The sequence below is a fragment of the Lepidochelys kempii genome, chromosome 1 (genome assembly GCF_965140265.1).
Source record: "Lepidochelys kempii isolate rLepKem1 chromosome 1, rLepKem1.hap2, whole genome shotgun sequence".
Taxonomy (NCBI): Eukaryota; Metazoa; Chordata; order Testudines; family Cheloniidae; genus Lepidochelys; species Lepidochelys kempii.
Window position 1 is genome coordinate 152,245,713 of NC_133256.1, and position 24,288 is coordinate 152,270,000.

General features: G+C 40.8%; 1 protein-coding gene across 4 annotated transcripts in view; it reads right to left on the reverse strand.

Moving 5' to 3' along the window:
* Window positions 1-24,288, reverse strand: part of C1HXorf38 (chromosome 1 CXorf38 homolog) — a 29,681-nt gene that overhangs the window by 1,842 nt on the left and 3,551 nt on the right. For 3 of the 4 annotated variants that reach the window (XM_073358505.1, XM_073358531.1, XM_073358522.1), the window contains 5 exons: window positions 20,068-20,202; window positions 12,651-12,773; window positions 12,371-12,520; window positions 7,758-7,940; window positions 436-607 (listed from right to left, as the gene is read on the reverse strand). In XM_073358505.1, coding sequence (XP_073214606.1) covers window positions 436-607; window positions 7,758-7,940; window positions 12,371-12,520; window positions 12,651-12,773; window positions 20,068-20,202 — 763 coding nt within the window. Of the gene's footprint in view, window positions 1-435; window positions 608-7,757; window positions 7,941-12,370; window positions 12,521-12,650; window positions 12,774-20,067; window positions 20,203-22,184; window positions 22,342-24,288 lie in introns of all 4 variants that reach the window. The other variant, XM_073358513.1, reaches the window with a different exon arrangement.

Consider the following 24,288-nt stretch of genomic DNA (forward strand, 5'->3'; position numbering starts at 1 on the left):
AATCTGAACAATTCCACACCTGCTGAAATACAACAATTGATGGCCCTGACAAAATGTGTCCCAATTAAACAAAAGTTTCACTAACACTGTGCAGTAGTCACTGCCATTCATTATCATAGCCTAATTAGTTCCCTGGGAGATGCCCCACTAAAGCGTGTGTGTCAAAGAAGCACATCCTAATAAACAGAATTATTCTACATGAAAGTACTCTTTTCCTCAAACTCCTTTACAAATTTTTCCTTGTAACATCCAAGTAGGGTGACCAGACAGCAAGTGTGAAAAATCGGGACAGGGGCTGGGGGGGTAATAGGAGCCTATATAAGAAAAAGACCCAAAAATCAGGACTGTCCCTATAAAATCGGGACATCTGGTCACCCTACATTCAAGACAGCTTAAGAGAGAGGAAAAGCACATTTCCTGGATGAGTAAACTTGCCTTCATCTTCCTCCTGATGGGGATATTCTTTCCCAGTCTCTTTCATAGATCTTCTTTGGTCGTACACCTCTTTTTCAAGGCCTTCTAGCCTCTGCATATCTGCCTGAAAACTTATTTGGAGATCACCGCTGTCCTTTAAAAAGTCCTTTGTCATCTGTATCCTATTTAAGTTCTACAGCAGCAGCAAAAAAACAAAAACGCATCGACAGAGCCAAATCATTACAATATAACCTTCTTCACAATCACACTTTCTCAATATGCATATGATTTCCACATTCTCCAATTATAAAAAGGCTTTTTTGTTGGCTTGTTTAGGATTTCTGCATTTTCTGGCCAGAAATATATAGTCCTGCTATTAGACTCATTTATTTTAAGTATGCAGTGTTGTAGCTGTGTCAGTCCAAGGACATTAGAAAGACAAGGTGGGTGAGGTAATATCTTTTATTGGACAAACTTCTGTTGGTGAGAGAGAGACACGTGTTTGAGCTTATACAGAGCTGACCTGAAGAACTCCGTGTAAGCTGGAAAGCTTGTGTCTCTCACCAACAGAAGATATTACCTCACCCATCTTGTCTCTGTATGTATTTTAAGAGCTAATTTATTTTAAGCTCTTTTTAGAGCAAAAGCTGGTGAGTGGGAGTGTAGCTTCAGCAAAACGAGGACAGAGAATATGGGAAACATGTGAAGCTGAAGGCAGGTTGCCTAACAATCCTCAGCAGAGAAGAATTTAAACTCAGGTATGACACATCATCTTTAAGATACTGGTCCACGTAAAGGACTTGTTCAGACCATCCCTGTGGATGAAGGATTTTTATCATGTAAGCAGATAAAAATTTGACAAAGGCAGGTGATCACTGATGGAAGATTGGACTGTAAAGCTGCCTCTGTCGATGAAGTCCGAACAGCTTCACAGCAAAACAAATCCAATATGCATCTTACCAAACCTGTTATGGCACATGCACCGTACATTTTACATTTAGATAATACTCCTGCCTTGAGTGTGGGGGACTGGACTAGATGACCTCTCAAGGTCCCTTCCACTTCTCTGATTTTATTGTCTCAGACTTGAAACTATACCCGTAGATTAATATTCTGTTAAAGTGGAGCGATGTTAACAAACAGCAAGAAAATTATAGCTTACGGTTGTTACAGTAACCTTAATTCATCTGGACTCATCTGTGTGTGTTCTAGCATATGCTAGATGTATTTGAATGTATATTCCCAGTTCATTTCTCCTCTCCCCACAAGCAAGAATTCAGTGCAAAGACGTAAGGCTATCTAAACTCTCTATTTTTTAAAAGCGAGGGTGAAATGAGTTAAGTTAAATTTTATTTGTAAGATATTGGCCTATTTGCAATTTCAATTGAAAAAATATTCCCAATTTCTGGCAGGTTCCCCCCCTTCATCGTGTGATGATGTGAGAGGAAAATTCACTTGCAGTCTTTGGTAATCAAGTCTTCCCGGCTCACAGATGGAGACTACGGGAGGCAGCTCATCCCAGAAGAGATCTTTTCAGATGGTACAAGCAACTGCAGCTCTGGGGAAACTCAAGCATGCAGCAAGAAGGGCCTGAGAAAAGCAATTCCCAACTCTGCCAGAGACCAGCAGGCAGCATATACTACACACATGCAAGGAAGCCAAATTACGAAGCCACTGTGGTGACCACATCTTTGCATGGCATGCAAGTTTAAAATATCTGACATAATGTTGAAGGATTTTTTTTTAAATTTAACTATTGTTTAGAATTTATTTGAAAAGGTGGGGTTCTTTAAAAAAATTCTCATCGGGTTAAGATGAGGATTTTTACATCTGGCATAGAGAAAAAGCTAAATTTAAAAAAGTTAGAAGCATTTGATGATGGGAGGAAAATGTAGACCAGGACAAAGGTTCTCAGACTATGTCTGTGGACCACCAATAGTGTCAAAATTTCAACCTGTGCAATCAAACATTTGGTGACCGGGCAAGGAGGGGAAGAAGGTGACCATGAAAGGCTCTCTCTCAAAGTGGACAGAAAAATGAGAGTTGGAAAACACCTAGACCAAAAAGATTAATTTTAAAATATGGCACCATTTTAAAAGTTGTATTGAAGGGATATTCTCAACTCAGTTTTGGGAGCACAGCAGAAGTGGGGAACAAATATGAAATATGGGACGTGGAAATGATCAGCAAAGGGCAAAAGTCTTTCCCTCTTTTTAAAATGTTTTCTTATGGATGCTAAGCATATCATGCATGCTTCTGGGGATGAGAAGCATTCAATTTATATGAGAATTATGCATGCTACATACTTTACTAAACAATTTTGTTTTTTGACTGAAACAGAAAGGAAAGCCAAACTGAGGGCATTTTTCCAAGAGGAATACTCAACTGCAGAGAAAATTTTCATTAGCAAAGTTCTTCAAAAACACTTGCAAAAGGTAAAATTGAGTTTGTTCAATAAAGATGTCAATGAGAATGGAAGACAGAGGATAAAGAAATGCCAAGTTTGTTAAGCATTTGTTTTACTTCCTAATTTACAGTGGAGGAAGAGAATGAGCCATGTACAGATTGATCACCATTTCCCAGAATGAGGGGGAGAAATTGCTGTGTAAATAACAACTGACACTGTTGAAAAGGTGGGCTATTTCTTACAACAGAAAAAGGAGATCCAGACAACATACTCTTCACAGAAGACACTGAAAAAAAAGATGCTAGAAATTACATACACATTGGACAGTATCCAGGTTTCAGGGCCAAAGTTTCACTTACTTTAAGAAAGCTTTTTGCTCAAGGTTTCACTTTAGGTTCTTTCCAGGTAACTTGAAGATGCAAGAAAGATGTAGAGGTGCTTAGAAAAGATTTTTAAAAAAGACACCCAACAAGTCTGGTTCTATCCCTGTTTAATCAAACCTGTTTAAAGCTTTTAATTTCTATTGTGACAAGCCAGATGAAATTTGAGACAGTATCACAAGGTCCACAGACCATCACATGGATTCAACCAGGTTTGTCCAAGCCTTGGGAATTATTTTACTAGTTTATTTCAATACCTTCCCACAGAATTTAAACAGAGAAAAAAATCTTCCTTTCAGCCTGGGTTCAGAGCCTTGTAAAAAGTAAACATTCTTTCCCCCAGTCAAGGCTTACTTGGAGCTCAAAAAGGCTTTGTGCAGTCATGGCTGCAGTCTGTTTTAAAACAAGAAAGAGCTTTTTAGATAGCATGTTTCTCTTCTTTTTGCCTCGGAGGAAGGTTCTTCTCCAAGTGCTGTGGCACTCAACAGCACCTGGAAGTACCTCCCTCTTATTAGTATCCTGGGAAATTAATACATAACAACTGGCCCAGTCTGGTCACTCTGACAATCACTAGGATAACAGCAAGCTCCTGTAGTTTTGACTACAGTCAGTGTTAACCCTCTTTCTGCCAATCCCTGGAGAGGATCTACAGAATTTGTCACAGCTTTCAGCATGCTCGTGCAAAGCCTTACGTTGAGATCAAGGTTACATTTTTAAAGTTTTCTTGTAACTTAAATAGAGGAGAGATTTAAAAATTCACAGAAATACTGTCAAGGTAAGATTTTTTTTTTTTAAATAAAAAAAGTCTTCCCATACGTCTGCTACTAACAAAAGGTTAAAGTATTGAAAGCAAAATAATTTGAACCTAGTTTACTTTTCTCCTTTTGTGGTGTTTGCTCTCTGATTTTTACACATGTACAAAAAGGAAAATTGACTAGTCAGTTTCATTTTGTTTCAGTTAGTGAATACAATGCTCCTGTTTGCAAACATGGGAGGGAGATGTTTCTATTTTAAAAAACTAATTTTCATCAGAATAAAAAAAATCAATTTTAGGTTTTGTAAAAATGTTGTTTTAAAGAAAACTTTTTGTTAATTAAAATTCCCAATAGTGCTTCCTTCAGCTATATATGCAGAGGCAGGTTTTAAGACAATTAGAAGTTTGTGCTAAAAATCTTCAAAAGTTATTTTTTTTAAAATGCACCTTTAGAAATTCTGATAACTCAAATGTAACACCATTAATTTTAGGACAAAAATTTAAAGAAAATATAGAACATGTACAGGAGAAAATTCAGCAAAGATATCTTGCTTGCTTAAGGGAACTGTTCTATTCTAGATACAAACATGTAACTACTATTAATGCTGAAGGGAGTTACATAACTATATCAAAAGAGGACGAGACCATCTTGAAAAGCAGACTATATAGACACATGCATATCAGAGATCTTGTGCACAGATTATTGCCATGTTAAACCAGGGAAATTAAATGTATGTTGTATACAGGAAGGACAGGCAGGGCAGAAAAGGTGGGGGAGTAGCACTGTATGTAAGGGAGCAGTATGACTGATCAGAGCTCCGGTACGAAACTGCAGAAAAACCTGAGTGTCTCTGGATTAAGTTTAGAAGTGTGTGCAACAAGAGTGATGTAGTGGTGGGAGTCTGCTATAGACCACCGGACCAGGGGGATGAGGTAGATGAGGCTTTCTTCCGGCAGCTCACGGAAGCTACTAGATCGCATGCCCTGATTCTCATGGATGACTTTAATTTTCCTGATATCTGCTGGGAGAGCAATACAGCGGTGCATAGACAATCCAGGAAGTTTTTGGAAAGCGTAGGGGACAATTTCCTGGCGCAAGTGCTAGAGGAGCCAACTAGGGGGGGCGCTTTTCTTGACTTGCTGCTCACAAACCGGGAAGAATTAGTGGGGGAAGCAAAAGTGGATGGGAATCTGGGAGGCAGTGACTATGAGTTGGTTGAGTTCAGGATCCTGACGCAGGGAAGAAAGGTAAGCAGCAGGATACGGACCCTGGACTTCAGGAAAGCAGACTTCGACTCCCTCAGGGAACGGATGGCCAGGATCCCCTGGGGGACTAACTTGAAGGGGAAAGGAGTCCAGGAGAGCTGGCTGTATTTCAAGGAATCCCTGTTGAGGTTACAGGGACAAACCATCCCGATGAGTCGAAAGAATAGTAAATATGGCAGGCGACCAGCTTGGCTTAATGGTGAAATCCTAGCGGATCTTAAACATAAAAAAGCTTACAAGAAGTGGAAGGTTGGACATATGACCAGGGAAGAGTATAAAAATATTGCTCGGGCATGTAGGAATGATATCAGGAGGGCCAAATCACACCTGGAGCTGCAGCTAGCCAGAGATGTCAAGAGTAACAAGAAGGGTTTCTTCAGGTATGTTGGCAACAAGAAGAAAGCCAAGGAAAGTGTGGGCCCCTTACTGAATGAGGGAGGCAACCTAGTGACAGAGGATGTGGAAAAAGCTAATGTACTCAATGCTTTTTTTGCCTCTGTTTTCACTAACAAGGTCAGCTCCCAGACTGCTGCGCTGGGCATCACAAAATGGGGAAGAGATGGCCAGCCCTCTGTGGAGATAGAGGTGGTTAGGGACTATTTAGAAAAGCTGGACGTGCACAAGTCCATGGGGCCGGACGAGTTGCATCTGAGAGTGCTGAAGGAATTGGCGGCTGTGATTGCAGAGCCATTGGCCATTATCTTTGAAAACTCGTGGCAAACCGGGGAAGTCCCGGATGACTGGAAAAAGGCTAATGTAGTGCCAATCTTTAAAAAAGGGAAGAAGGAGGATCCTGGGAACTACAGGCCAGTCAGCCTCACCTCAGTCCCTGGAAAAATCATGGAGCAGGTCCTCAAAGAATCAATCCTGAAACACTTGCATGAGAGGAAAGTGATCAGGAACAGCCAGCATGGATTCACCAAGGGAAGGTCATGCCTGACTAATCTAATCGCCTTTTATGATGAGATTACTGGTTCTGTGGATGAAGGGAAAGCAGTGGATGTATTGTTTCTTGACTTTAGCAAAGCTTTTGACACGGTCTCCCACAGTATTCTTGTCAGCAAGTTAAGGAAGTATGGGCTGGATGAATGCACTATAAGGTGGGTAGAAAGCTGGCTAGATTGTCGGACTCAACGGGTAGTGATCAATGGCTCCATGTCTAGTTGGCAGCCGGTATCAAGTGGAGTGCCCCACGGGTCGGTCCTGGGGCCGCTTTTGTTCAATATCTTCATAAATGATCTGGAGGATGGTGTGGATTGCACTCTCAGCAAATTTGCGGATGATACTAAACTGGGAGGAGTGGTAGATACGCTGGAGGGGAGGGATAGGATACAGAAGGACCTAGACAAATTGGAGGATTGGGCCAAAAGAAATCTGATGAGGTTCAATAAGGATAAGTGCAGGGTCCTGCACTTAGGACGGAAGAATCCAATGCACCGCTACAGACTAGGGACCGAATGGCTAGGCAGCAGTTCTGCGGAAAAGGATCTAGGGGTGACAGTGGACGAGAAGCTGGATATGAGTCAGCAGTGTGCCCTTGTTGCCAAGAAGGCCAATGGCATTTTGGGATGTATAAGTAGGGGCATAGCGAGCAGATCGAGGGACGTGATCGTTCCCCTCTATTCGACATTGGTGAGGCCTCATCTGGAGTACTGTGTCCAGTTTTGGACCCCACACTTCAAGAAGGATGTGGATAAATTGGAGAGAGTCCAGCGAAGGGCAACAAAAATGATTAGGGGTCTGGAACACATGAGTTATGAGGAGAGGCTGAGGGAGCTGGGATTGTTTAGCCTGCAGAAGAGAAGAATGAGGGGGGATTTGATAGCTGCTTTCAACTACCTGAAAGGGGGTTCCAAAGAGGATGGCTCTTAACTGTTCTCAATGGTAGCAGATGACAGAACGAGGAGTAATGGTCTCAAGTTGCAGTGGGGGAGGTTTAGATTGGATATTAGGAAAAACTTTTTCACTAAGAGGGTGGTGAAACACTGGAATGCGTTACCTAGGGAGGTGGTAGAATCTCCTTCCTTAGAGGTTTTTAAGGTCAGGCTTGACAAAGCCCTGGCTGGGATGATTTAACTGGGAATTGGTCCTGCTTCGAGCAGGGGGTTGGACTAGATGACCTTCTGGGGTCCCTTCCAACCCTGATATTCTATGATTCTATGATACAGTATTCACATTTTCAAGCATCTTCTGTATCTCAACTAGCCAGTCTTCAATGCTGAAGTTTAGGAGTCCCTGGAAAGGTGCTCTCAGGACAGTCACATTCCATTCGATATCCCAGCGTCAAACTGCCTAGATGTAGTACTAAAGCTGGAGATTTTTGGAATATCTCTTATGCTCCTGGAGGGATTTCAAGTTTACTATATGGTAAACTGTAAGCCTGCCTTCACTTGGCTAGGCCTTTTCCAGTAAATATTGGTTTGAACTCAAAAGAGGAATCCTGTTCACTACCCAGAATGAGCCATTAACTGCTTTCCTTTAAATATCTGACTAATACATTAAGCCTTCATTTATGTTTTTTTAATTTTAAAAGTACCTCTTCAGACAGCATCTCCTGCTCTTCTACCAGAAGATAGATCTCTTTAAGTCTTTCCTTTATTAATTCCATCTCTATTTCACTTATTTGGCTCCCACTCATGCAAACTTCTGTTTCTCCTTCCAATCCATCTGGCTGATCTTCTTCCCCTGGTATATAAACAGTCCAATCCGATGACAGAAGCTGTTTGGTGTACAAGAGGAAAATGAAATAAGTGATTAAATTTAAAAAGGCACTCTTTCTGGTATCATAGAGAGAGCTCCAGTTAATGTTACTGTAATATAGCAGCCCTACATTTTGTGGTTTCAGTAGTGTAACAAACTACTTAAACTATGCAATAAATTCAGATTAAATGAATCTGTAAATACTTTTCTATAATCTTTATCAGTGTTGCTCCTGAATACTTTTAGCTCCTCATTTCTATCACTGTACAAAGTGAATTTTTATGCTAACTTTTACCTTCAACACCACAAAGCAAGCACTTGTGGTGTCATGTCTTGATTAACCTGGTGCCCAGCACAAAGGTCTAGTGCTCTAAGCACATGAAACTGACATATGGAACACTAACTCCATAATTTAGAATATATGGGGGTACATATAAAATGGTTATTTCAGGATTTCAGCTAATTTGTTCCAACATGCATAAGCGATCAAACTTAGGTGCTCTTAAACAGCTGTCTGTACAGAGCTGGCTGATCACATGGTACTGGCTCTCATATTCCATTGAGAGAAACAGCACGGGTGAGGTGGAGGGGACAAAAGGAAGAGCAAAACAAACAGGCTGGATAAAAATCTATGATTTTAGAAAAATAGATTATTTAAATCAGATTTTTTAAAATTTACATTAAATACAGATTTATTTTTAAAAAATAAACCTCTAAAATTAAATGTGAAATTATGAAATGTGTTAGGGTCTAAATTTACTATATTAAAATTAATTACATTAAATAAAAAAAATATTAAGCAGTACATGATTGCTGCCACGTTTTAAAGAAAGCCAAACCACTGAATTGGTGGTAGTTCCTGGCTAAACACTTGTAATCTGATTTTGTTGAAGTGTTAAACCAGCTTTTGACAACAGTAGCATCTTCTGCAGGTGCAGAGAGAATATCTTCTCATTTTATTTTATTCAGCTAGTTCAGTTCAATGATTAGTTCATTCAAAGTAAGGAAAACAATGGGAGTTGAAAAAGCATAAAAACTTGTTTTCCTTTTTTTAATCTATGAATAAAAGCTAGATGTGAGAGGATAGGATCTACTAGTTCTAAAATCTTGAAGGACATGGTGATCAAAAACAATCAGTTCAATTCACTAACTACAGATAATACTTCCTTTGTTTAATAAATAAATAAATTTTAAATGCAAACATATTTTGTTAAATTTTTCTCATGTATCCAGCACAATTAAGATGGTTTTATTTAACAACCCCCCCAATGCTGTTTTTGTGCATTTTTAATTGAATTTATATCTAAATAGAGCTCAACAGAAGTAAAAAAAAAAAAAATCAATCTAGTAAATAAGAAATGCACCATTCACCATTTTCTAATTAAAAAATGTAAGTGTTAAGAATCTGAATAAATGTATATTAAGCTCTTTAGCTTAAATAAATGTGTATATATATAGGATATGTTCTTGATTAGCAAAAAAGATGTACCACATTTAGTACAAAGGCTGTATTTAGTTGCAAATCAATATGTTTTAATGCTTCCCAACCAGTAAGGCTCAACCTTTCTTTAAGAAAATAACTAAAGTATAAATGCAATGCAAAACAAAACTAAAATCAATTATATAAATTGCTTTGATTTAAATGAATCCATCCCAAAAAGGAGAGAATGTGAATAACTCTTTCTGAAAAGTACAAAGCATTTATCATTCCAAAGACAGAAACATAAATACGTACTTCCATACACCTGCTGTTACTTTTCATGTAAGAAATTGCTGTGGTTGCCTTAGGGTCTTTTTTTGTTAAATAAAACCATCTTAATTGGTTTTGGAATGGAAAAAAGACGGGGAGGTGGTCCATGTGATGGAGAATGGGAAAGGAAGAGATCCCTGAAATAATCTGTCCATCATGGTGTTGTTCACAATACAAGAGGCTGAACTCCCTTGGTGTGATGGTCATTATACAGTGCCCTTTAACCCCACTCATTCCCTTCCTCCCCCCCCCCCATTTTTTGTTTGTTTGAAACACGAAAATCAGTCTTGTGGTAGAGATTGGTGATAATGTGTATAAAGGAAGCATCTATGATAACTACACTGTATTGTGTAATTAAACAGCTCAGAACCAATTCTCAGTCTGTAGCCTCAGCCCAAAGACAGGACAGACAGGGGCTGTATCTCTTGGACATTTACGGATACCGCGTACCAAGTGTCAGAAGTTATCAGCTTGCTGTGTGACAGTTTTTTGGAATTTACACATAGCCCTTACAGGGAAGAATGAAAGAAAAGTTATTTGTTCTCTCTAGAGCCTCTGCAAGAGCTTGTTTAATGGGCTTTGTCACAGCTGAGGGTAACTGCACCTGTAGTTCCCTGTGTGGTCCAGCAACAGCACCCACATTTCAGGCTTACAGTTCCAGCCTTTGCCTTTCTTGGGCGGAGACAGACTTCTCACTCTGGTCAGAATGGAATATTTCTAGGCTGCACAGTTTCCTGTCTTCACTGTGTTATTCCCAGCAGAGACAGGCTGTCCAAGCACAATTGTTTGCTTTCTCTTCAGAGACTGATAAGAGCAATTGTCAACGGTTGTATGCTACCTCACAGCTCTTTTTATGCAAGCCTTCTTTATTCTTAAGGTAAAAGTACTACCGAGAAAATATATTAAATACAATAAAAGAGCTACATGCATGCTAATAAGCTCACCAGAGATCACCCCAACTGCACCATGGGCTCCAGGAGAAGTCCTTCAACACTTTACCAAAGTGTTGGATACAAGTTCATCACAGCCTCAGCTCAGAACTAGCACACAGTCTTACGTGGCCTCAGTAGGCCCAGTCTTTCCAGCCTTACCCTAAGAAGTGGGGCCCTCCGTGGACAGGGATCTTGTCCATTTGCTGGATCAGGAAGAAGAACCTGAGCCAGTTTAAAACCAGGCTATTTATCAAAAAAATCCTCTTTGCCTGGTGGTCCCTGGAGAATCCAGTTTGAACTAGTATATTCCAACCTATCCAAGGGGTAGCATCAAAGGTCTGATAAGGGAGGAGTTTCATTAGCATTCCCCTTCTGCCAGAGCAGGTGCATATAATTCCACAACAGCACGTACACAATTGAATTTTTAGTACAGTGGACCCCAAAGATAGTAAGCCTAATTCAGTAAGGTGTAGCTTAATTCTATAAAGTTCATTCAGGATATTGCAGAAAATTTGTCAGTCGGTCACAGGCTCAAAAGCCTATTTTAATAAAACCACTCTATTCAGTCCATTAGTAACAGAAAACAAGCAATATTAACAGTGACTTAAGCCCAGAAAACCCTACATTTCCTCTGATCAGGCAGCATGATCAATTTCAGTTCTTTTCTGCAGACCAATTCCTCAAATGAATATTCCCTTAAAACCACCTTCCCAACTGCTGCTTAAATCTGTTGGCAAATAGGCGGCGTGGCACAGACAGCCTTTCGTTTTATCCCCTCATCCCACCACATTGTGCAACAGACAGATATAAAAGTAAATACAGGTCTATATAACCTCTTAAACACCTGAAAAGCAGCTGTAGTATTTAATATTGGAACAAGTAATAAGTTGGATAGACATGCCAACTCCCCTAGGCTCTCTAGATATAAACAGGTAAGACAAGAGCATGTGCAGAAGAATGAGATACTCTGGGATGCGGAGATGGTATTTACGTAGAAGACAGAGTCAAGAGGGATATCTGCGCTGCATGTGAATAGTGTGGTCCTGACCCAACATCAGGAAGAGGATTAGATAAATAACTACTTCTAGACTAGGTACAAGATAGACGGATGGGGCAGACTCAGGTCTGTTGCTTACAGTAGTAGATAGAGGATTGCATTCAGAGGGCAAGTTAGGAAGATGCTGTCTCTTCAGTATAGAGGGGAGGGAGAGGTAAGTCTCTGAACTGTATATGAATATGAAGAGACACGCAGGTTAGTGTAACTACCTCATAGAGGGAGGGTAAACTGGAGAAAGGAGCATGGATGGTTGCATCGGAGGAACAAATGGCTGAGCAGCCCAGGGACTGGGGAAGCTCAAAGGTGGCATAGTCACCTCTGCCACACCAACCAGGTCTTGTGCCAAACAGAGCTTGGATGAACTGTAGGATCAGGGTCAAAACATCTGGTAGAAAAGGGCTTTTTCTGAGAATTGGCTGGTTCCCACTCAGCCTCACAAATATTTGATTTACAGTGGTGAGTTACCATTGACCCAGAACCTCCAAACACTAGAGCGTAGTGCTTCCTACGATGAATAGTCCCATTGACGTAAGGTATCTGACTTTTTTGGTCACATACAATGAAACTGGACATTTAAATAAACAGAGTAGAAAAATATAAACCTCCAGTGAAATTCCACAGACTTTTAGAAGTCCTTGCAAATTTCTAATGTACTGGATTATACCTACAATTCATAATAAAAAACTACAGATCAGAATTATTTCTTTTACCTTTTCTATCCGTGTACTAGCTGTCATAACTTCTGGAACATTCTGGAGTTCCTTTAATAAATTCTGAATCTTCTTTCCAAACTCTTCCAACCATAAAGAAGAAACTTTCATTTCTGAAGAATGCATTAACTCATTGCGGCACTTAATCACCTAAACAGGAGAATGAAGAAAAACAGCACTGCCACATTACGGTCATAGCATCCTAGCACACAATTTACAGTATCTTACAGAATATATATTAATTAAAAATAGTTCTTGGAGATGGTCTGGTTGATTTTACCTCTCTGACTTTCTTCTGGTCAATTCCACTGAAGTGATCACACAAGTTGAAAAGGTTTAGAAGAGCAGCTGCATCACACTTGTCCGGTCCAGAAATATCCATCTGCCCACGAGGCATATAAGCCTACGTAACAGAAATGCATGATACCAATGTCATTTTTGGTTTCAGGAAGTACACAAATATGTGATTTCCTTATCTGCCTATAAGCGCTGTTAATGTTTCAAAATGATATTGCCTAAAGTAAATGCAATAAACTAGAACACAATCTCTACAACTCCACTTGCTACATTTGCCAATTAACAATGTGTTCAAGCAAATGGTTATTTCCTTCACAACCCTTAAATCTTTCCCTACTTGATGATTTGATTCTGCAATGAAGTCACAATGTTAAACTAACACTATAACATATTGTATAGTTATAGGAAAAGGAGGACTTGTGGCACCTTAGAGACTAACCAATTTATTTGAGCATAAGCTTTCGCGAGTTCCACTGAATGCATCCGATGAAGTGAGCTGTAGCTCGCGAAAGCTTATGCTCAAATAAATTGGTTAGTCTCTAAGGTGCCACAAGTCCTTCTTTTCTTTTTGCGAATACAGACTAACACGGCTGCTACTCTGAAACCTGTATAGTTATACACACTCATGGTTTTCCTACATCATTAGGGAGTTGCACAATTTAAAGCTTGTGTTGGCTCAGCTCTTCCCTCCATGAGCTTCTTTTGTGCAACCCTCCTATCCCCCTCTATTTCAGGGACACCCCAAACCTCCAACTCTCTCCTTCATGCCAGGGGCTCTGTGTTCCCTCCCACCATCTATACCTCCCAATTCCACACCCCATGTGAGGTGCTGTGCCCCCCTTCAGGGGCATCGGAACAGGGCGGGCCAAGGCCCTCCAACTTTTTAAAGTCTTCCACTTTTCAAAACGGGTCTGGACCCCTGCTGCTCTTCTGCCCCCCGGCCAGGTTGAAAGCTGTAGCCTGGCCTTGGGAGCCCAGGAAGCTGTGGGGACCCACCCCTCCACCTGTCCAGGGTCGGCGGGCTCGAAAGCAGCCCCAAACCTGTGTCCCCTGCAAAGGCAGATGGAGGGTCCAGGTGGGGGAGGGGGGGTGGAGAGGCGGAAAAACACACGCCAGGGACTGATCTCGGGTCCCCTCACCCAGGGCAGATGGAGGGGCCCAGTCTTCCCAATTCAGCTCCAGCTTGGCCAGGGGCCACGGAGGGGGCAGAGCTTCATAGCCCCACCACTTTTAGGAAGAATCCACTGCCCCTGCCCCCTGTTCCCCCATGGAGTAGGAGACAAATCATTCAGGATGTCAACATCTTAAACTGCATTGAGAGGCTGGGCAGAACTGAGACAGGGGAGTATTGTTACAATGGAAGGAGTTAATGGCTGCCATCAACCAGTTCTTTGATCCATGGTTCTCAATCAGGGGTAGGTGTACTCCTGGGGGTATGCAGAGATCTTCCAGGGGGTACATACACTGATCTAGATATCTGCCTAGTTTTACAACAGGTTACATAGAAAGCACTAGTGAAGTCTGTACAAACTAAAATTTCATACAATGACTTGTTTATACTGCTCTATATACTGTATTATATGGTAACGTGATGTGTGGATACGTAATGTATTAGACATGCATTTTATGTCATTTACAGATGTGTACAAGAACGTTAATGGAGGTTGAAGTTGTAGTTTTTAAGTGAGGTGAAAGTTGGGATATGCAAGACAAATCAGACTCCTGAAAGAGGTACAGTAGTCTGGAAAGGTTGAGAACCACAGCAATAGACCATAACGGATCTGGTTAAAGTTGCTAGGTCTGCTAACCAGATGCCATTTCACCCTTTTGTTTTTGTGATTTTCACCAAAATTGATATTCTCCCCACCAATGCCTAGAACATTCTTTGAAATTTTGCAATTGATCCGATGCGGCACTGAAAAGTTATCACCTTACAGACAAACAGATGTATCCCATCAAATTGAGCATAGAGCAATGCAAGTTCAGCCATTCAGGTGGGAGGTTAGTGAGTGAAAGGAAAAAGATATTTTAAATACACATACCTGCAATAGCAGACACAACCAGGAAGTTTTTTTGGGGGGGAAATATTACTTTTCACTTCAGATGCTTTGTTGTTCACGTGTTCCAGCATGACATACCACCCCTGTTCCCTGAACACGACCCAGCTACACTATATATGCTTCTAAACAAGGTTTGAAATCTAGAAGCCTCTGTTCATTGGCTGAGCCCTATGGGGGCGGGGCTATCAAGAAGGTCAGGGCTTTATAAAGCAGTGAGCAAGCAAACAGAGAGCTTTGCAAACAGGGACAGGAGTTTCGAGAGAGAGTTGGGAAGGGGGCAAGGTACACTTGCCATTCTTTAAAACCTTTAAAAACTAAACTATAATCAAAACTTATTGATTTAAACAAAAACCCGATCTTTAACCTAGGTAGCTGTAGGAGAAAATGCAGGCAGAAGCCAGCAGCAGAGTAGGGGCTATCCTGTTTATTGCATTCAGTGTAGCATGTATGATTACCTGCCCTGTGGGCAGGTGGCATATGTGTACATTCGGTGGAAGGAGCTCCTGGCCCTCAGAGACCGTGTATTGGCTTTGGAGGCCAGGATGGTGAAACTGGAGGAGCTAAGGGAGGCAGAGAGGTATGTTGATGAGGCTTTCTGGGACACTGTAGATTTGTCCCACCTCCAGTCAGATAGTCCCTGTGCTGTTAAGGAGGATGAAAGGCCCAGAGGAGAGCAGTCAACAGGAACAGAGGGAAACTTTCCCATAGTTGGGACCCTCCTTCCAGATGATGTTGGGATATCCTCTCACACTGAGGTTACCTCTCTCTGTGGGAGGGAACTCCAGTCATTAGGAAAAGGCAGGTGTTAGTAATGGGAGATTCGATCATTAGAATAACTAAATGATAGCTGGGTTTGTGATGACCGGGAGAACCGTATGGTGACTTGCCTGCCTGGTGCGAAGGTTGCGGATCTCTCAAGGCATCTAGACAGACTTATGCGAAGTGCTGGGGAGGAGCCGGTGGTCGTGGTACATGTAGGTACCAGTGACGTAGGGAAGGGTAGGAGAGACGTCCTGGAGGCCAAATTTAGGCTGCTAGGAAAGAGACTGAAATCCAAGACCTCTATGGTGGCATTCTCAGAAATGCTTCCAGTTCCACGCGCAGGGTCAGGTAGGCAGGCAGAGCTTCAGAGTCTCAATGCGTGGATGAGACGATGGTGTAGAGAAGAGGGGTTTAGATTTATTAGGAACTGGGGAAACGTTTGGGATAGGGGAGCCTATACAGGAAGGATGGGCTCCACCTAAACCAAAGTGGATCCAGACTGCTGGCACGTCACATTAAAAAGATTGCAGAGCAGTTTTTAAACTAAGCGATGGGGGAAAGCCAATTGCTGCAGACGCGCACGTGGATCGGACAGAGACTTCTCTTAGAGGAGAGTCTATTGATAGAGATTCTCTAGGTTTTAGTCAGGAGGACAGGATGGAAGAGGATAAAGTATGGGCGGGATCAGACAAGAAACATTCACATAAAGAATCTGACATCAGAAAAGGGCAGACAAATAAACAGTGACAAGTTTTTAAAGTGCTTGTACACAAATGCTAGAAGTCTAAATAATAAGATGGGTGAACTAGAGTGCCTCGTGTTAAAGGAGGATATTGATATAATAGGCATCACAGAAACCTGGTGGAGTGAGGACAATTAATGGGACACAATCATTCTGGGGTACAAAACATATCGGAAGGACAGAACAGATCATGCGGGTGGGGGAGTGGCACTATATGTGAAAGAAAATGTAGAATCAAATGAAATAAAAATCTTAAATGAATCCACATGTTCCATAGAATTTCTATGGATAGTAATTCCATGCTCTAATAAGAATATAACAGTAGGGATCTATTAGGAACACCTGACCAGGACAGTGATCGTGACAATTAAATGCTAAGGGAGATTAGAGAGGCATCAAAATAAAAAACTCAATAATAGTGGGGGATTTCAATTATCCCCATATTGATTGGGTACATGTCACCTCAGAATGAAATGCAGAGACAAAATTTCTCAATACTTTAAATGACTGCTTCTTGGAACAGTCGGTACAGGAACCCACAAGGGGAGAGGCAACTCTCGATCTATTCCTGAGTGGAGTGTAGGATCTGGTCCAAGAAGTAACTATAACAGGACCACTTGGGAATAGTGACCATAATGTAATAACATTTAACATTCCTGTGGTGGGAAGAACACCTCAACAGCCCAACACTGGGGCATTTAGTTTCAGAAAGGGGAACTATGCAAAAATGAGGAGGTTAGTTAAATAGAAATTAAAAGGTAGAGTGAAATCCCTGCAAGCTGAAAGACAGACACCAAAATAGAGGCTCAACTTAAATGTATACCCCAAATAAAAAAAAAACTAAAAAAGAGCCACTGTGGCTTAACAACCATGTAAAAGAAGCAGTGAGAGATAAAAAGGCATCTTTTAAAAGGTGGATGTCAAATCCTAGTGAGGTAAATAGAAAGGAGCATAAACACTGCCAAATTAAATGTAAAAATGTAATAAGAAAGGCCAAAAAGGAGTTTGAAGAACAGCTAGCCAAAAACTCAAAAGGTAATAACAAAATGTTTTTTAAGTTACATCACAAGCAGGAAGCCTGCTAAACAACTAGTGGGGCCCCGGATGATCGATACACAAAAGGAGCACTCAAAGACGATAAAGTCATGGAAGAGAAACTAAATGAATTCTTTGCTTCAGTCTTCAGATGTTAGGGTGATTCCCAAACCTGAGCCGTCTTTTGTAGGTGACAAATCTGAGGAATTGTCACAGACTGAAGTGCAACTAGAGGAGGTTTTGGAATTAATTGAGAAACTTAACAGTAACAAGTCACCGGGACCAAATGGTATTCACCCAAGATTTCTGAAAGAACTCAAATGTGAAATTGCAGAACTATTAACTACAGTTTGTAACCTCTCCTTTAAATCAGCTACTGTGCCCAATGACTGGAAGATAGCTAATGTAACGCCAATATTTAAGAAGAGCTCTAGAGGTGATCCTGGCAATTACAGACTGGTAAGTCTAACGTCAGTACCGGGCAAATTAGTTGAAACAATAGTAAAGAATAAAATTGTCAGACACACAGAACAACAAATTGTTGCGCAAAAGTCAACATGGTTTCTGTAAAGGGAGATCATGTCTTACTAATCTATTAGAGTTCTTTGAGGGGGTCAACAAACATGTGGACAAGGGGGATCCAGTGGACATAGTATACTTATATTTCCAGAAAGCCTTTGACAGGGTCCCTCACCAAAGGCTCTTATGTAAATTAAGTTGTCATGGGATAAGAGGGAAGATCCTTTCATGGATTGAGAACTGGTTAAAAGACCGGGAACAAAGGGTAGGAATAAATGGTACATTTTCAGAATGGAGAGGGGTAACAAGTGGTGTTCCCCAAGGGTCAGTCCTACAACCAATCCTATTCAACTTATTCATAAATGATCTGGAGAAAGGGGTAAACAGTGAGGTGGCAGAGTTTGCAGACGATACTAAACTGCTCAAGAAAGTTAAGACCAAAGCAGACTGTGAAGAACTTCAGAAAGGTCTCACAAAACTAAGTGATTGGGCAACAAAATGGCAAATGAAATTTAATGTGGATAAACATAAAGTAATGCCCATTGGAAAAAAATAACCGCAACTATACATACAATATGATGGGGGCTAATTTAGCTACAACTAATCAGGAGAAAGATCTTGGAGTCATCGTGGATAGTTCTCTGAAGATGTCCATGCAGTGTGCAGCGGCAGTCAAAAAAGCAAACAGGATGTTAGGAATCATTAAAAAAGGGATAAAGAATAAGATGGAGAATATCTTATTGCCCTTATATAAATCTATGGTATGCCCACATCCTGAATACTGCGTACAGATGTGGTCCCCTCATCTCAAAAAGATATACTGGCATTAGAAAAGGTTCAGAAAAGGGCAACTAAAATAATTAGGGGTTTGGAACGGGTCCCATATGAGGAGAGATTAAAGAGGCTAGAACTTTTCAGCTTGGAAAAGAGGAGACTATGAGGGGATATGATAGAGATATATAAAATCATGAGTGGTGTGGAGAAAGTGGATAAGGAAAAGTTATTTATATGTTCCCATAATATAAGAACTAGGGGCCACCAAATGAAATTAATGGGCAGCAGGTTTAAAATAAATAAAAGGAAGTTCTTCTTCACTCAGCGCGCAGTCATCCTGTGGAACTCCTTGCCTGAGGAGGTTGTGAAGGCTAGGACTATAACAGGGTTTAAAAGAGAACTGGATAAATTCATGGAGGTTAAGTCCATTAATGGCTATTAACTAGGATGGGTAAGGAATGGTGTCCTTAGCCTGTTTGTCAGAGGGTGGAGATGGATGGCAGGACAGAGATCACTAGATCATTACCTGTTAGGTTCACTCCCTCTGGGGCACCTGGCATTGGCCACTGTTGGTAGACAGGATACTGGGCTGGATGGACCTTTGGTCTGACCCAGTATGGCCCTTCTTATATTCTAGAATGAAGCACCGGGATTATATGGGGACTTTATCCTGGGTTAACCGCCTACCCGCACAGACCACCACCACTAACACATTGGTTCAGACAGATGAAAATAGCCTATTTAGTATAAAAGTGTGTGTGTGTTATTTTGCTACTCTTAAGGGGTTTCCTTTTTTTAATTAAATAGTTTAAATTGAATTTCATCTTTTGATGCACAAGCTTCACTTTTAAAGGATTTCTTGAAAGAGATCAGTGAGACTACAAGTATTTATTCCACTGAGAATTTAGATACATTACTGAGTACTTTACAGACCATGTTTCAGTTAGTGGTTATTTTAGAGGATGATCAGCAAATCACGAAGCAGAGCAGAAATGCCAACAATTTTGTATGGTACCATTGAACTTTATAACACTGTAAATATTACCAAACACTATTTTCCTAATACATTTTCATTGTATTTCTTAGTTCAGCCCAAAGAAATATTGCTATACGCTGGCTTGGATTTAAGCCTAGTCAATGCGTTTTCAAATCCAGGATGAAATAAAATGAAATCAAGTTGGGTAAGCCCAAAAGGGTAGTGATTTGGATGCTCAGATAATGAAAAGCACCAGGTTAGCCCCTGAAACCTTTCCTTTTGTCTGCTATTAGCAAGAAAAAAGGACAATACATGTGCAACAGTTTGCTCTCCATGGATGAAATCCTGCCCCCACTGAAGACAATGGGAGTTTTGCCATTGTCTTCTACAGGGCCAGGATTGCACCATAGGTCTAAATCCTGCCCTGACAGACTCCTATGCAACCAAACTGAATTCATTATCGAACCACACACGGATGAAAGTGAGAATAGGAGCTGACCCCCAAGTGTGATTCTAATTTAATTTATGTTACCTTTGCAAGTTCCCATGAGTTAGAAGGCCAAAGCCAAGGTTTGCAGTTTCCCCAGTGAACTTCTCCATTCCTGTTGGTGTGATGATTCAAAATCTCCTTTTTCCACTCGGTGCACAGTGAACAGATAGGCTGAAACTAAAAAAAAAAAAAAAAATAGGAAAGAATCCAAAGTAATTTACCTTAGTACTTGCACCCTTTAAATTACACTTTAAAAAGTGCACTGGGTTATTATTACATTGCAGCAGAGGCTAGAAAAAGGATTCAAAGAACGTTCAGTCAGAAATTTGATCAAATGCACAAATTCTCATATGCAGTATGCTGAACTGTTACACAGAGATGTAATTGAAAATTTAGGTATAATACAGTAGGTTAGGGCAGTAGCCTCTCACCTCTAGAGACCTGGGTTCAATGAGAGTCAGGACTTAACTAGAAACGAGTCTGAAGCTTCTCCTATCAGGGATTGAGGCCAATGCTAACCAGAGGTCTCAAGTGAGGCTTGCATGACAAACCCCGTGGTGAAAGAGAAGAATGCTTTAGCAGCAGAATTTGAAGTTATGCATTTTTTTCTTTACAGTTTACATTAGGGTTAATGAAAGCCATATCTGAACATGGTTGAATCCTTAGGGAATTTTCAACTGGGAAGCATGTTCTAACAGCTAAAACGTATAACAGTTTATTCCGATTTAACTTTTCTGATTGTTCTTTCTCCATCTGCACTTGGGTGACCAGACAGCAAGTGTGAAAAATCGGGATGGGGGTGAGAGGTAATAGGAGCCTATATGAGAAAAAGCCCCAAATATCGGGACTGTCCCTATAAAATCGGGACATGTGCACGCACATACAAACACTCCTCCATCTTTTTCATTAACTTTGTGGGGCAGATGGATTAAATGAGTATGTGAATTAGACTGTAACCTCCCCAGGGCAGAAACTTTGTTTTATTTGTAGGTCTAATATAGCACCCAGCACTCTTATAGGGCTGCACAAATAAATAATTGTGGGTGGCACTGAAGAACACTAAAGTGAATGTTTGTTATCTTGAATTATGTTACAGGATTTGTTTGTTTTTTAAATGTACTCTATCAGAGAGGATCAGTGAACTGCCAGCTCTCAATACACATTTTTTGGTATGTAATAATAGTGATGATTAATACTGGATATTATGGAGTCACAGGTCATGCTTCCACAGTTGAAGTTGAATTTAGTTTTGAACTTAACACAGAAATTCAATCTCTTTGTTACGTATGAAAAACACAGTATATCCTCCACAAGACTATGGAATTTACTCTGAGCACAGAATGAGTTTTCTGAGAATGTACAAGTAAACTCATTCATTAGTTTCTATTGATTGAAATAGGTCCTTTATAATATTCATCCTGTCTAAGTCCTTTTTGGCCCTATGAGCTTAATAATGGAGTATGCGGACATCATCATAAGAACAATAGGATCATGATTAAGGCATTTGAGAATGTAGTCCCAGATTAGACTAAACAGATTTTTAAAATACATTTAATTTATTTAATTTCTTCATGGTGTTACTATAGTGCAGTCAAGCTAGTTTGGGTGCCCTTACTCCATTTCCATACCTTAATTTGTTTGGACTTCTTTTATATCTAAGCATAACTCTGAATTGCCTGGGTTGATAATGCTTCTTTGTAGATAATTACAATATTCACAAGCGATATCTAACACAATAAATTAACATGAGTGAAAAGGAGCTGAGGAATCTCATTATGGTGCTTAGGGGAAGCTTGCTTCACAACATTAAACTACCCTACATAGATTGGCACAAGCATCAGATTTTCTTCACAAGAGTACGAAAGAAGGCATGTGAGAAGCTTCCACTATGCCCAACCCTAGCCAGTCCTATTAAACCTTCACTTTCGTGTGCATTACCACTTACTACAGTAGGACCTCAGAGTAATGAAACCTCGGGAATGGAGGTGGTTTGTAACTCTGACGTGTTCCGTAACTCTGAACAAAACGTTACGGTTGTTCTTTCAAAAGTTTACAACTGAATGTTGACTTAATACAGCTTTGAAACTTTACTATGCAGAAGGAAAATGCTCCTCTCTCAATTTTTTTTAGTAGTTTACATTTAACAGTACTGTATTTACTTTGGGGGAGGAGGGGGTGAGGGGGTCATCTCTGCTGCTGCCTGATTGCATACTTCCACTTCCAAATGAGGTGTGTAGTTGATTGGTCAGTTCATAACTCTGATGTTTGTAACTCTGAAGTTCTACTGTATTAACCCTTCTTTCTCCTTCCTAGAAACTGAAAACAAAGTTTTATCACAACTAGGGCTGTCAAGCGATTAAAAAAATTAATTGTGATTAATCACACTGTTAAACATTTATTTAAATATTTTTGGATGTTTTCTCCATTTTCAAATATATTGGTTTGAATTATAACACAGAATACAAAGCGTACAGTGCTCACTTTTTATTTATTTTTATTACAAATATTTGCACTGTAAAAATAAAATATTTTTCAATTCATCTAATACAAGTACTGTAGTGAAAACGCTTTATCATGAAAGTTGAACTTACAAATATAGAATTATGTATAAAAATAACTGCATTCAAAAATAAAACAATGTAAAACTTTAGCATCTACAGGTCCACTCAGTCCTACTTCTTGTTTAGCCAATCGCTCAGACAAACAAGTTTGTTTACATTTGCAGGAGAGAATGCTGCTCAATAACACTTCTTGTTTACAATATCACCTGAAAGCAAGAACGGGTGTTTGCATGGCACTTTTGTAGCCGGCGTCACAAGATATTTACATGCCAGATATGTTAAATATTCATATGCCCCTTCATGATTCAACCACCATTCCAGAGGACATGCGTCCATGCTGATGATGGGATACTGTTCCTGACAGCTTGTATTCCACCTATGTGTGGGATGTTTGTGTAGAGAGCCTCTACATCCATGGTGGCTAGGATGTGAGAGTACCGATGCCCGAGATGATGGGGCGTCCATGGTTTCCAGATTTGTGGATCTTGGGTAGTAGATAGCATTGTATGTATAGGTCCAGACTGTCATTTGAGGATCGAAATGACAGTCTGGACCTATACATAGAATGCTTCCGCCAACGTGCACAGGCAGAAATTGTGAAAAAACAACATCGCTTGCCTCATAACCTAAGTCGTGCAGAACGCAATGCCATCCACAGCCTCAGAAACAACCCTGACATTATAATCAAAGAGGCTGATAAAGGAGGTGCTGTGTCATCATGAACAGGTCTGACTACCAAAAGAAGGCTGCCAGACAACTCTCCAGTACCAAATTCTACAGGCCACTTTCCTCAGATCCCACTGAGGAATACCCTAAGAAACTGCACCATCTACTCAGGACACTCCCTACACTAACACCGGAACAAATCAACATACCCTTAGAGCCCTGACTGGGGTTATTCTATCTACTACCAAAGATCCACAAACCTGCAAACCCTGGATGCCCCATCATCTCGAGCATTGGTACTCTCACTGAAGGACTGTCCAGATATTTGGACACTCTACTCAGACCCTATGCCACAAGCACTCCCAGCTATCTCCATGACACCACTGATTTCCTGAGAAAACTACAATGCATTGGTGATCTTTCAGAAAACACCATCCTAGCCACCATGGATGTAGAGGCTCTCTACACAAACATCCCACACACAGATAGAATACAAGCTGTCAGGAACAGTATCCCTGATGCCACAGCACAACTGGTTGCTCAGCTCTGTAACTTTATCCTCATGCACAATTATTTCAAATTTGGTGCCCATATATACCTCCAGACAGAGGGACCGCTATGGGCACCCGCATGGCCCCACTATATGGCAACATTTTTATGGCTGACCTGGAACAACGCTTCCTCAGCTCTCGTCCGCTCATGCCCCTTCTCTACCTACGTTACGCTGATGACATCATCATCTGGACAACATTGGAAGGAAATCCTGGAAGAATTACACCACGATTTCAACAGCTTCCACCACACCATCAACCTCAGCCTGGACCAATCTACACAGGAGGTCCACTTCCTAGACACCACGGTGCAAATAAGTGACGGTCACTTTAACACCAGCTGATGCCGAAAACCCACTGACCGCTATGCCTACCTTCATGCCTCCAGCTTCCACCCCGGACACACCACATGATCCATTGTCTACAGCCAAGCGCTGAGGTACAACCGCATTTGCTCCAACCCTTCAGACAAAGACCAACACCTA